Raw genomic sequence first — 15120 nt, forward strand, 5'->3', positions numbered from 1 at the left:
AACTAATTTGACGAAATTGGCAAAATATCGCCGAAATTGCCGATTTTGTGAAATTCGCCAAAATCGCCAATGTTCACCCAAGTGGTGGCCTTGACAAAATTTCTTCTCGACTTATTCGTGAATGCGCGGATCTTATTTGCAAACCGCTGTGCTATATTTTCAATCAGTCATTAAATGTAGGTGTGTTCCCAGACGACTGGAAGTGTGCACGGGTCACTCCACTATTCAAACAAGGGGAACGTGATGACCTAAACAATTACCGCCCAATTTCCGTTATCCCGGTTATAGCCAAAGTGTTCGAAAGAATAGTTTATAACCAATTATATGCGTACCTAACAAAGCATAACGTAATATGTAAATGCCAATCTGGTTTTCGCTCTATTCATTCCACCGTTACGGCTTTACTTGGGGCTACGGATACTTGGGCTTACAACATTGACCGAGGAAAAATAAACGCTGTTGTTTTCCTAGACCTAAAAAAAGCTTTTGATACGGTTAATCACGAGATCCTTTTATCTAAATTAAATAATTACGGCATACATGGCATTTCTTACAACTGGTTTAAGTCCTATTTGGACAACCGCACTCAAAAGTGTTCTATTAATGGATCACTTTCTAAAACCTGCTCACTAAGTTGCGGCGTCCCTCAAGGGACTATTTTGGGTCCATTGTTGTTTTTGCTATATATCAATGATCTGCCAAACTGTCTAACGAATTGTATGCCATGGATGTACGCAGATGACACCCACCTAACATATGCGAGTGACAATACAGGCGACATAGAATCAAGACTTAACCATGATCTAGAAAATGTTAAAAAGTGGTTGATAGCAAACAAACTTACCCTGAACATGAGAAAAACCGAATTTATGCTGATTGGATCAAGGCAGAGGTTGTATGCTCTCACAAATCCTCCAATTCCCGAGATTAATGGTGCTCCTATCACTCAAGTTTCTGTTGCTAAATCCCTGGGCGTGCTTATTGATAATAATCTTAACTGGAGTAGCCATGTCGATAAACTGACAAAGAAAGTAGCTTCTGGAATTGGAGCCCTCAAACGTATAAGGCATCTCGTTCCTCAGACGACATTGCACTCTATTTATCACGCTTTACTTCAACCGCACTTTGACTACTGCAATGTCGTCTGGGGAAACTGTGGTATCACGTTACATGACAAATTACAAAAACTGCAAAATAGAGCAGCCAGAGTTTTGACCTTCTCTAATTTTGATGCAAATGCTAGCGAGCTATTCAAAATTTTAGGCTGGAAAAATCTAGTTAGCCAGCAACAAATTGCGCTGGCCACAATGGTCTATAAGTGTCTTCAGGGGCTAGCACCGGAATATCTATGTTCTAAATTTACAAACCGCGAATCTGTTTATAGTTTAAGAGACTCTGAAAGAAAGCTTAATGTTCCGTTTCCACGGACAAATTATTATAGAAACAGCTTCAGCTATAGAGGTGCTACTGTCTGGAATAGCTTACCCCTCAAAGCGAGACAAGCAGAGTCTCTTGGGCTTTTCAAAAATCTGATTAAAGACATATTTTAGTATAAAGCACGGCATTCATGGAAAGCAGCTTTAGAATTAATATAGTATTATAGTAATTGTATTTTATTGTAATCATTTTAAAATTTTACCTTTTGTAATTTAGATTTTAGCATTGTTTGTAATCTTAGCTGATGATTTTACCGTGCATAAATAATAAAATATCATATCAATACCAATGGATGAACTAATTTGACGAAATTGGCAAAATATCGCCAAATTCGCAAATTTTGCCAAGATTGTCAATCGTGGAGCTCTTTCGCCAAATCTGCCATTTTTGTCATCGCGTGCATTTCTGGACATAAGTGGAGATGCTGCCTGTTGACCAGCGAAATCTAAAAACTGAGGGCGCTTTCCTTTTCTCAGAACTGGCCGGCCAGACCCATCATTTTGCATGCTAAGAAAATGCAACAATTCGGAGGAACGTTTGCACGATAATCCCTCATATTCTTTTGGAAAAGTATATATCATCCTCGAGGTTTGTTAATTTGAATGTGTTGTAGAGTTAGTCCTCCCAAATGTCCGGTCTGGCTGGTCAGTTCTGTCAAATGGAAAGCGCCCTGAGACTGCAATGACGAAAAAAAGTCACAGTTAACTAAGAATGCCATATAGATTCTTACTGAATTGTGCCGAAAATCACTAACCTGTGTCAGCAACCTGAAGATCAAGAACGCAAACTTCCTTGTGCACTCCATCAGTAGCAATGATGGTAACGGTACAGTTAGAGCCCCTGGGAAGATTTTCTAGGCTCTGTACGTTGCCATCCTCATCAACTGCAAACTTTGCTTTGCAAAATTCCGCATTTGTGACAGTGAGGGAATAAGAAATGTTGGCGTTCGATCCATAGTCTGCATCCGAGGCAGAGACATGTTGTAGTTTGGTTCTTGACTCGACTGGTTCCTCGAAAGTAACGCTTCTGCATTCTGTAAATTCTGGGGGCGAATCATTTATGTCCTTGACGGTTATTGAAATATTTGCGTTCGCTTTTAAACTTGGAATGCCATGATCAATGGCCTTAACAATAAATTTATAAGTCATTCGAGCAGCATTCGCTTTTATTCCTTTCAAAGTTGTTATGTCTCCATTTGTAGGATTAACTGAAAATATTTCTCTAACAATTGCATCAGCATCGCTTGTACCTTGCACCAGTGAATACGTTAGTTCTCCATTTGGTCCACTGTCTTTATCCTGTGCTGTTACCTTAATTACTAAAAAGCCGATTGAAACATTTTCAGGCACAATGGCTGAATACCATCTTTGTGAGAAATACGGATAATTATCGTTCACGTCTTCAACGTTTATGGACAGGGTCATGTTGGTAAAAAACTCTCCATCGGTTGCTTGGATACGAAGAATGATTTCACTGGCGTTTTCATGATCCAGTTCTCCAATGAGAGTGATATTCCCGGATGAGGCATCAATAGCAAACTTTCCGGAATATTCACCAGGCAATAGTCTGTATGTTACGATGGAATAGTTGCCAAAGTCTGCGTCAACGGCTTTCACTTGGAATATGATGGTACCATTTGCCACGTTTTCTTTAACTGATGTGTAATTTCTAGCAATAAGATATAAAAACGCAAAACCAAAACATTTGTTTTTTCCCTGCCGTTAATATTATTTATGAAGATACTTGACGGACTGTCTAAAATAGCCACAAGAGAAGTTCGTGTAAAAGCCGATCAATGCACGCGATGTATAAATTTGATCAACTCTGCGAAAATGACTGATGGGAATTAAAGGAAACCGCTATGATTTACATCTTAACTTCAGGGTAAACGTGCTTGTGAAGGGCAAAATAATCTACAAATTCTAGCTTTCCTTTTGCTAAGAAAACCCAGATTGACCAAGTACAGCTCAACCCCTCCCCCACATACCCCCTATGGTTTGTATTTTTCCGCATGTAGCGATTTTTCAACTATGATACTCGAATCAACCGAAAAAAACTTCGCTTACCACTAAAATAACGCCCTTCTAAACTGTCAAACTGCGCAAAGACTCTCCAAATTGGATCGTAACTGTCAGAAAGGAAAATTCGGTTTGGAATAAAGGAACAACGTAATTGTAAATTTTCGGATCCGGGAATCTTGGAAAACGGGTCTTACCATTTACCTTTTATTTGGAGTTTTCGGATATTTTAGCGAGATAATAGGCACTCAGTGAGCAGATGTCGAAACATCGGCGCATTACGGACAAATTTACGAATTTAAGTCATACATGAGGCCATTTTGTACCAGGGAGGCTCCTCATAAAATCCTTGTGGTTTCTGGAAATCTCCCAGCCAAACAGATCAATTATGTTTGCGCTATTTATTTATTTATTACTTCTCGTTTTAAATATTCTTTAACCCGTAATATGTACAGTAATTAAATTTTATTTGTGTATGTGCTCATTTGTTCATGTAATTATTTATTTGGTAAACTTAAAATAAATAACATTAATAAAAGGTTATTAAATGCTAATGAGTTCTATCTTACCTGGAAATAAATATTGGTGGGTTATCATTGATATCCATCACAATGATTGTAACGTTCGTGGACACTGTCTTATTTGGGATGCCATTATCAGTTGCCTCTACTTGAAATCTGTATTCTTCTTGAAATGCATTTACTCCAATTTTCCTCAAGGTTGTGATAGCCCCATTTGAGGAATTTACTGAAAACGTTTTTGAAACGAGTGCATCTGTGTCGTTTGTTCCTTGCACCAATGAATATGTTACTTGTCCATTTGGTCCACTGTCTTTATCCTGTGCTGTTACCTTTATTACTAAAAAGCCAATTGTTATATTTTCAGGAACAATAACTGAATAGGAGCTAAGTGAGAAATACGGATAATTATCGTTCACGTCCTCAACTTTTATGAACAGGGTCATGTTGGTAAAAAACTCTCCATCGGTTGCTTGTATACGAAGAATGATTTCACTGGTGTTTTCATGATCCAGTTCCCCAATGAGAGTGATATTCCCGGACGAGGCATCAATAACAAACTTTCCGGAATATTCACCAGGCAACAGACTGTATGTTACGATGGCATTGTTGCCAAAGTCTGCGTCAACGGCTTTCACTTGGAATATGATGGTACCATTTTCCACGTTTTCTTTAACAGATGTGTAATTTCTAGCAATAAGATATAAAAACGCAAAACCAAAACATTTGTTTTTTCCTTGTCGTTAATATTATTTATGAAGATACTTGACGGACTGTCTAAAATAGCCACAAGGGGAGTTCGTGTAAAAGCCGATCAATGCACGCGATGTGTCCCTTTGATTAACTCTGCGAAAATGACTGATGGGAATTAAAGGAAACCGCTATGATTTACATTTTAACTTCAGGGTAAGCGTGCTTGTGAAGGGCAAAATAATCTACAAATTCTAGCTTTTCTTTTGCTAACAAAACTCAGATTGACCAAGTACAGTTCAACCCCTCCCCCACGCACCCCCTATTGTTTGTGGTTTCCGCATGTAGCGATTTTTTAACTATGATACTCGAATCAACCAAACCAAATTTCGCTTACCACTAAAATAACGCCCTTCTAAACTGTCAAACCGCGCAAAGACTCTCCAAATTGGATCGTAACTGTCAGAAAGGAAAATTCCGTTTGGAATAAAGGAACAACGTAATTGTAAATTTTCGGATCCGGGAATCCTGGAAAACGGGTCTTACCATTCTACCTTTCATTTGGAGTTTTCGGATATTTTAGCGAAATAGTAGGCACCCAGTGAGCAGATGTCGAAACATCGGCGCATTACGGACAAATTTACGAATTTAAGTCATATATCAAGCCATTTTGTCCCAGGGAGGCATCTCATAAAATCCTTGTGGGTTCTGGAAGTCTCCCAACCAAATAGATCAGTTATGATTGCGCTATTTATTTATTTATTTATTTCTTTATTTATTACTTCTTGTTTTAAATATTCTTTAACCCGTAATAGGTACAGTAATTAAATTTTATTTGTGTATGTACTCATTTGTTTATGTAATTATTTATTTGGTAATTAAATTTGAAATAAATAACATTAATAAAAGGTTATTAAATGCTAATGAGTTCTATCTTACCTGGAAATAAATATTGGTGGGTTATAATTGGTATCATCCATCACAATGATTGTAACGTTCGTGGACACTGTCTTATTTGGGATGCCATTATCAGTTGCCTCTACTTGAAATCTGTATTCTTCTTGAGATGCATTTACTTCAATTTTCCTCAAGGTTGTGATAGCTCCATTTGAGGAATTTACTGAAAACGTTTTTGAAACGAGTGCATCAGTGTCGTTTGTTCCTTGCACCAATGAATATGTTACTTGTCCATTTGGTCCACTGTCTTTATCCTGTGCTGTTACCTTTATTACTAAAAAGCCAATAGCTATATTTTCAGGAACAATAACTGAATACGAGCTAAGTGAGAAATACGGATAATTATCGTTCACGTCTTCAACTTTTACGAATAGGGACATGTTGGTAAAAAACTCTCCATCGGTTGCTTGTATACGAAGAATGATTTCACTGGTGTTTTCATGATCCAGTTCCCCAGTGAGAGTGATATTCCCGGATGAGGCATCAATAACAAACTTTCCGGAATATTCACCAGGCAACAGACTGTATGTTACGATGGCATTGTTGCCAAAGTCTGCGTCAACGGCTTTCACTTGGAATATGATGGTACCATTTGCCACGTTTTCTTTAACAGATGTGTAATTTCTGGCAATAAGATATAAAAAGGCAAAACCAAAACATTTGTTTTTTCCCTGCCGTTAATATTATTTATGGAGATACTTGACGGACTGTCTAAAATAGCCACAAGAGGAGTTCGTGTAAAAGCCGATCAATGCACGCGATGTCCCTTTGATCAACTCTGCGAAAATGACTGATGGGAATTAAAGGAAACCGCTATGATTTACATTTTAACTTCAGGGTAAGCGTGCTTGTGAAGGGCAAAATAATCTACAAATTCTAGCTTTCCTTTTGCTAACAAAACTCAGATTGACCAAGTACAGTTCACCCCCCCCCCCCCCCCCCCCCCCGTTAAATACACCCCTTATTGTTTGTGCTTTTCGCATGTAGCGATTTTTCAACTATGATACTCGAATCAACCGAACGAAATTTCGCTTACCACTAAAAGAACGCCCTTCTAAACTGTCAAACCGCGCAAAGACTCTCCAAATTGGATCGTAACTGTCAGAAAGGAAAATTCGGTTTGGAATAAAGGAACAACGTAATTGTAAATTTTCGGATCCGGGAATCTTGGAAAACGGGTCTTACCATTTACCTTTCATTTGGAGTTTTCGGATATTTTAGCGAGATAGTGGGCACCCAGTGAGCAGATGTCGAAACATCGGCGCATTATGGACAAATCTACGGATTTAAGTCATATATCAAGCCATTTTGTCCCAGGGAGGCTCCTCATAAAATCCTTGTGGGTTCTTGAAGTCTCCCAACCAAATAGATCAGTTATGATTGCGCTAATTATTTATTTATTTATTACTTCTCGTTTTAAATATTCTTTAACCCGTAATAGGTACAATAATTAAATTTTATTTGTGTATGTAGTCATTTGTTTATGTAATTATTTATTTGGTAACTAAATTTGAAATAAATAACATTAATAAAAGGTTATTAAATGCTAATGAGTTCTATCTTACCTGGAAATAAATATTGGTGGGTTATCATTGGTATCCATCACAATGATTGTAACGTTCGTGGACACTGTCTTATTTGGGATGCCATTATCAGTTGCCTCTACTTGAAATCTGTATTCTTCTTGAGATGCATTTACTTCAATTTTCCTCAAGGTTGTGATAGCCCCATTTGAGGAATTTACTGAAAACGTTTTTGAAACGAGTGTATCAGTGTCCTTTGTTCCTTGCACCAATGAATATGTTACTTGTCCATTTGGTCCACTGTCTTTATCCTGTGCTGTTACCTTTATTACTAAAAAGCCAATAGCTATATTTTCAGGAACAGTAACTGAATACGAGCTAAGTGAGAAATACAGATAATTATCGTTCACGTCTTCAACTTTTACGAACAGGGACATATTGGTAAAAAACTCTCCATCGGTTGCTTGTATACGAAGAATGATTTCACTGGTGTTTTCATGATCCAGTTCCCCAATGAGAGTGATATTCCCGGATGAAGCATCAATAGCAAACTTTCCGGAATATTCACCAGGCAACAGACTGTATGTTACGATGGAATAGTTGCCAAAGTCTGCGTCAACGGCTTTCACTTGAAATATGAAGGTACCATTTTCCATGTTTTCTTTAACAGATGTGTTATTTCTAAAAGAAATAAAATCGCAAATGAAGAGTATATGAGATCAAATACTTGAAGTGTGGATTTCATCTCAGTGATGATTTCAAGTGACGAATATAGCCGCTGTCAAAGAAGCAACTCTTAAAAGTACATCAGTTCCCTTCAAGCAGACGTTTAAATGCAAAATGTAAAAAAAATATAGTTACCAGAAACATAACATGCTGCAAAAGATTACATAGGGAAGATATCTGTTTACAAACATTGACATCAAATTTCTTTTGATATTGAAATTTGACAACCACTGAACAAAAGAACTAAGTTTGTTTCGGCGTCCAAAAAGGCTCTGGTTGGCACATTAATATCAATAGGAGAAGTCATCGATATCTTCGCTATAAAACAAACAAACAAACAAACAAAAACCTTTTGTTCTCGAAGAATGAAGAGATCTTTCTATTTTTTTTCTTGGCCGAACAAAGCTCGCAAAATTCCCGAGTAAAGTTTGGTTTTTTGATTTTACTCATTTACATGTTATCCAGATGGAATTATCTTGAATAAAGTTGCAGTGTTTGATTATCCCGGCTATAGATATATCTTAAACTTAATGGTGCACAGCATCGGTACCTTCAAAGTATTCATATTTAGTATACAATAAATGGCTCTCCTGATTTACATAGCATGAATAACGTCAATTTTCGGAAAATATCTGTTTAGTCTGGGAGCAAATGTCATAAAATAAGGTCCCGAGTGAAGTTCGTGCTGAAAGCAAGCACCTAGTGTAAAAGTGTTCATTAGGTCCTACTAAACATGAAAAGTTTTGGTGCCAGCTTTGCCACTTGCTCAGACCGCTTTGAAGGGGGGGTTAAATTGACCCATGAAATCCAGCGTGAAAACGAGGCTAAAACACATAATTCCTCATAACTTTGTTAATAACAGACGAAAATACACCAAACTTGCTCACATGATTGGGCATGATCCTCCCTGTTGATTTATGATAATTTACATAGGTCACGTGACCTTACGCATGAACGCGAGGCTGAAACACATAATTTACTATAAATTTGTCAAAAAAAATCCTTATCATGCCAAACTTGCTCACCTTAGTCAGTTAGACATCTTGCATCGATTGGTGCCACTTTGTAGTGTCACGTGACCCCATACATATGTGTGATTTTGACGCTGCGAATGCCACAAATCCTCTCTTTACCGTATTTCGCCAATACATGCGCATAGTAATGGAGATGTTCGCATTCATCCAGGCAGTCCACAGTGGTGATTGGAAGCTCCATCTAATTGCACTGGAGTTGTTCACAAAGTACTTCTTTGTGCACGACAAGATCTGTTATCTAAGGATGATCCCCCTGTACCTAGCTGAAATGGCATCCCTCGAATCATCAGACCCCGAGATCTATGGATCATCACAGGAAACTGGGTAGTGAACAAGAACAAGGAGGTTCCCTTCTGTGCTGTTGGTGGTGATACTGCGTTGGAACACCTCAATCGATCTATGAAAGTTTCTGGTGGGCTTGTAGGGATCACTTTGAATGAGAGCGCAAAAGCCAAGTTTTTCCTCATTGCCCCAGAACTAGCCCGACTCACAGCAGAAGCCAAGGCAATGGCGGGTCTCGTTCCGGAACGTGCACACCATCAAGAACTAAACTCAGCTGTTTTGACGCACAAAGATAACAGCCTAAATAAGTTGACCGAGACAATCAAGACCTTCACCAATCCCTTTTCATCAGACCAGAACACCAACACCGATCTGTACAACTTGGTCACAAAAATTGTGATGAATGAGAAAACGAAGAAAGATCTTGTTAATCATTGTGAAAAAGGGAGAAAGCTATTCAGTGCTTTTGTACAAGATAGGATCAAGACAGAAGAGATTAACCTCTGGGCTCCTGTAAAGAAGCGCAATCTTCTTACCTGGAAAACGAGTGCTAAGGTCATCAAAGTCAAAGCTAAAGACACGATCATCGAGTTAAAGGAGGACAGAAATCTGTTTGCTCGTTTGGCGATGGTGTGCAAGAGCCGCCCAGAAATTGACATCCAAGAGGCTGTTGGCTTATATGAGTTCACTGTTGTCCCAAGATCTTTGTTTGCACGAGATGGTACCATGTTGCATTGTTCTTACAAGAGTGCCCTTATGCATATCCTAGAGAAGGCAGGTGGCCTAAGTACTAATACACAAGAAATCACCCCAGGATTCAAAGTCGCGATTGTTGATGGAATGGCCGAAGTCCAATCACTTGACAAGCCAGAGTGGATCAAGAACTGTAGAGACTTGGTTGAACATTTCACGAATCGCTTGCTTGTAAAGTATAATGATTAACAAGAGCTCCACAAAATCTTCGACAGATACGATGTACCACCCTCACCCCTCACTGAAATCAGCAAGACGAGTCAAACGACAAGGTGGCCATGCTCCCATTTATTATCGCATCACTGATTCTACCCACATCGCCAAGGTGCCGATGAAGAAGCTTCTTGCTCATTCAAAGACCAAGGGCGAACTTACTACGTTTCTCGCAAAGAATGTGAAGGATAATGCTAATGGGAGACAAGTCGTTGTGGCATGGGGAACGGAATGTGAGGCAACGCACAGAGACGTCAGGCGTTTACGAAGTACAAAAGAAGAAGCCGACACGACGATTATTTTACATGCTCTGGATGCCTCTGCTCAAGGTGCTACCCAACTCTCTATATATTCTCCTGACACTGATGTTCTTGTTTTGGCTCTCCGACGGTATCCAGATTTGTGCTCGAACTCTTGCTTTGTTACTGGGACCGGCAGTAGTCGTAGAGTTATCAACTTGAAGTCAATCGCAGACGCCCTTGGGCCCACTAAGACGGCTGCGCTGCCAGCATTTCATGCGTTGACCGGAGCAGATGTTACTGGGAGTTTCTCTGGAAAGGGAAAAGCCACTTGTTGGGATGAGTTTGATAACGCCAGCACTCCTATCTTGCAAGCTCGTACTAACCTCGGTTGTGGGGAACAGCCAGATGACGGCACAAGAAGTGGAGTGGAACAGCTGGTTTGTCGGATGTACCAACCAAAGACAGACATCAAAACTGTCAAAGCCCTCAGATGGTCCCTCTTTAAGAAAAATCAAGCTGAGTCTGAGAGGTTGCCGCCCACACAAGCTGCTCTCCATCAAGCCATACTGAGAGCGCACTACCAGCTTCTTGTTTGGAACAACGATCATGTAGCAAACCCGGTGTTGCCCTCACCAGAAGGCTATGGATGGCAAGATGAAGATGGAAAGTGGGTACCAGTCATGACAAATCTTCCACCAGCTCCAGAGGCAATTATACAGCTTGTCTGATGCAACTGCGCCAAGTCCCGTTGCTCCAACAACCGTTGTCAGTGTCACAAAGCCGGACTTGCCTGTACTGATCTCTGTCGGTGCTCTGCAGATTGCCAGAACGAGTATGCTGAGAGTGATGATGAGTATGATGAAGACGAAGTCGAACAGAAAATTCCATAGGAATGGACAACAGAACAATGTATATAGATATTCTAAAATAGCAGTAGTCGCTATTTTCATTTTCTGACCTTGTTCCAATATACATGCGAAAATGAATACATGGAACCAGTATCATAAGTTGGCAAAATTATTGATTATGTGTACAAGATAGATTCTCAAATGGAGCCTCCGCATTATTTGCTTTATCCGTCTCGTCCCTGTGCTATGGGCCATAGGACAATGATTAGTTGAAGTTTTTATAGCTGTACTCGGATAACCATATATGTATCTGCCTAGTAGTTGTTAATACATTTGGCAAAACAAATGCCATCCTACACGATGCTACCAGATATATCCAGCCTCGTTTCCATGCATGGGGTCACGTGACACTACAAAGTGGCACCAATCGATGCAAGATGTCTAACTGACTAAGGTGAGCAAGTTTGGCATGATAAGGATTTTTTTCGACAAATTTATGGAAAATTATGTGTTTCAGCCTCGCTTTCATGCGTAAGGTCACGTGACTTATGTAAATTAGCATAAATCAACAGGGAGGATCATGTCCAATCATGTGAGCAAGTTTGGTGTATTTCCGTCTATTATTAACAAAGTTATGAGGAATTATGTGTTTTAGCCTCGTTTCCATGCTGGACTTCATGGGTCAGAATTTAACCCCCCTTAAAAGCCGTCTGAGCAAGTTGCAAAGCTGGCACCAAAACTTTTCATGTTTAGTAGGTCCTAATGAACACTTTACACTAGGTGCTTGCTTTCAGCACGAACTTCACACGGGACCACATTTGCTCCCAGACTAGTTCGGAAGACGATTTGAGATTTAGAATTCGGAACATTTGTTGTAAAATAACTTGCTTGCCTGCCTCTCCTAGGATTTTCGAACATCTAAAAAATGGTGTAATTGCCCATTTTTAACGGATTTTTGCCCTAAAAGGGTCACCTAGAATTTTCGGGAGCCATTTTTTCTGGCTGAAATTTTCGGAAAGGTAAGTTTTGATCCCTATAATTTTCGGATCACTAGACTTTCAGCTAGGAAATCTGAAAAGAAGAAAAATTTTTAGGGGATAAAAATATGCCTATATCTACTGTTTAAATACTAAAATACGTTTAACGATGCTATGTCTAACTGGTTTTGAACTATATTCTCGTTGGGTGCCCCTGTAAATTGATGTGACAATTTTTCATATCAATGGACCTAATCGGCCAACTCAATGTTGTACCCAGTTCAAATTTCTCGGGATTAAGATTCTTTGTGTATTGTATTTGCATGATATTGTGGCATTCACATTTAAATGATATGGAAATACCTGGAAAAAATGTTTTATTCCCAAAGGCTTAATTTGAATTGGGTAAACATTGAGTTAGGTCTGTTAGTCGTGGTTACACTCGCCGTTTTTGTGTGTAACCGCTTTCCCTAGACCAACTGAACTGCCCTAGGCTTATTTCCATGGATACATCAAAAAGAACAAAATAACTTGCCATGACAGTTACTGAACTGAAAAGTACGGTTTACCTGCTTCCTGAGATGACTTGGCCAATCATACAGCAGAACGTAGCTGATACACGAAGATCCCTAATTATATTAATTATACCCTATTATTTTACCCTGAGGGGAGGATTTTACTGTATAACCGCATCCTCAAGGGTAACATGATACCTGAGCTGAACCAAACCCAAGCCATTCACCCTCCGGAAGGCCCCAAACCAAAGATGTAGGTAACCACAAATCACTTGACCGCTCTGAAGATGACTTCAGCTCAGGTTGTCGAAACGTCAGTCAATGTCATCTCAAACAATCCCTCTCAGGACTACACTCACCCGGACGATCGTATTTTACTTAATTATGATGTGACTCCCAGGTTCAAACCATTTACGATTTTACTATTCATGAAATAACATCAAAACAAGTAAATCGCAAGAGAGATGAGTGGTCTAAGAATGTAGAAGCTTAAAATGAAATGAAAGTAGATATTGCACAAAAACACACTTGCAAGAAGTGCACATACAGGTATAAAACAGGGGCACCCAAAGAGAATATAGTTCAAAACCATTCAAACATAGCATTGTTAAACGTATTTTGGTATTTAAACGGTAGATATAGGCATATTTTTATGCCCTAAAAATTTTTCATCTGTTCGGATTTCCCAGCTGACGGTCTAGTGATCAGAAAATGGTAGGGATCAAAACTTACCTTTTCGAAAATTTCAGCCAGAAAAAAGGCTCCCGAAAATTGTAAGTGACCTTTTTAGGGTAAAATTCCGTTAAGAAATTTTACAACAAATGTTCCAACAATTCTAGATCTCAAATTGTCTTTCGAACAGATATTTTCCGGAAACTGACGTTGGGTGCCCCTGACAGAGCTCAAAGCATTCAACTAATCATAATGGTAGAAAGAGCTGTCCATTGCAGTTGCAATTTTGCACGTTCTTCCAAAATTCTTGTAAATACCACATAACCATTGGCTTGGCAATGCTAAAAATTGAAACCGTTGCCAAAACTGTTTTGAAAAACGTGTCCGCATCCCAGTGTTGAATTTCAATCTTACCTTACCGCTATAGGCAGAAAGAAACAAAAGATACTACTATTGGCAATATTCTCTTGTATTTGTATGGTGCTGCTGCGGTTGAAGCTAAATGAGCTTAAGTTACGCGCCAACTGTACCTGTTGGTGAATATTGGTGCGTTGTCATTGATAGCTGTTAAGACAATCGTGATATTAGTGATGCTTGTTTTGTTAGTGTCCATGTTAGTGGCAAGGAGTTTCAACCTATACAATCTTGTGGTCTCGTAATCCATGGGTATTTGATTCCTCAAAGAGATGTTGCCTTTTGACACTGATCGGGATAGCACAAAAGCCCCATTCGTGTTTCCTGCAGTAAACAAATGTTATCGATAAACGAATAATTAGGCAAATGGGGACCATGACTTTCAATGAAGGCTTTTGCATGAATGCAAAAAAGATGTCCTCTAAGAAGCCACTAAATCAAACAGCACGTTGACAATGATTGCTCAGTGATGATGAAAATTATGTTAGTGCATGTTAGTAATGATGAACCAGCGAGAGAATGATCGATGAGGAGAGGATGTTGACGACGGCTGATGATGACCGTGACAATGCTAGTATTATAATAAGAAACCTGGGACCCGTTTCTCGAAAGGCCCAAACTTAACCTTTTCGGGCCCGAAAAACCATTTACAATAATTGCAATTCGCTTGTTTTGATAATCTGCTCTTTTAACATGTTTTGAAGAAAACAAAAAGCAATTAACATGATTGTGGAGTTTGATGACTGAAAACCTCTTTGTTCCTAAGATACAGGGGAATTGGTACTGAATTTCATTGAAAATGATGACAGCGCTGGTTCTTGTGAGACTGTTGCTGCAGCTGATCTTTGTTACGACACATAAAACAGCTGGCCTTGATCTGCTGATCTTGACGGAGGTAAACAAGTTCGACTTTTGAGTCGTATCAGTGTACCTATTTTATCAGTTTTGTTGGAAATCATTTACATGTCCAACAACACGATGTGGCTGATTTAAGCAATTACTACCTGCTTTCTGTAACTACTAACCCTCGGTAATCAAGATAGAGACGTTCGCAAGTGTTCGCTGCTTGTCCAAGGCACTGAATCTCAGCTGAAGGGATATATTTCTGCCCTCAGGAGATGTCACTTCCTCACTCAAAAACGTTGGGGTGGTATCTACGACAACAGAGCACGCGAACACGCGTTAGAAGAAGGTACAGTGGCAGGGTCGTTCAGTGGAGGTGTTGACGTAAAGCAATATTCAATCAAGTTGGTCTTCCAATTGTCAAGTTATAGACCACAACTGGATTAACTTCATGGAAG

General features: G+C 39.3%; 1 protein-coding gene across 2 annotated transcripts in view; it reads right to left on the reverse strand.

Moving 5' to 3' along the window:
* The window catches only part of LOC137979189 (uncharacterized), a 44030-nt gene that overhangs the window by 6598 nt on the left and 22312 nt on the right, over positions 1-15120 (reverse strand). The window contains exons 9-14 of one of the 2 annotated variants that reach the window (XM_068826389.1): positions 14845-14973; positions 13936-14143; positions 7186-7824; positions 5603-6244; positions 4025-4663; positions 1-3105 (exon numbers count right to left, since the gene is read on the reverse strand). The exon at positions 1-3105 is cut by the window's left edge and continues 6598 nt beyond it. In XM_068826389.1, the coding sequence (XP_068682490.1) occupies positions 2187-3105; positions 4025-4663; positions 5603-6244; positions 7186-7824; positions 13936-14143; positions 14845-14973 (3176 nt within the window). In that variant the 3' untranslated portion in view covers positions 1-2186. The remainder of the gene's footprint in view (positions 3106-4024; positions 4664-5602; positions 6245-7185; positions 7825-13935; positions 14144-14844; positions 14974-15120) is intronic. The other variant, XM_068826390.1, reaches the window with a different exon arrangement.

The sequence above is a fragment of the Montipora foliosa genome, chromosome 12 (assembly GCF_036669935.1).
Source record: "Montipora foliosa isolate CH-2021 chromosome 12, ASM3666993v2, whole genome shotgun sequence".
In the NCBI taxonomy this organism is placed as follows: Eukaryota; Metazoa; Cnidaria; class Anthozoa; order Scleractinia; family Acroporidae; genus Montipora; species Montipora foliosa.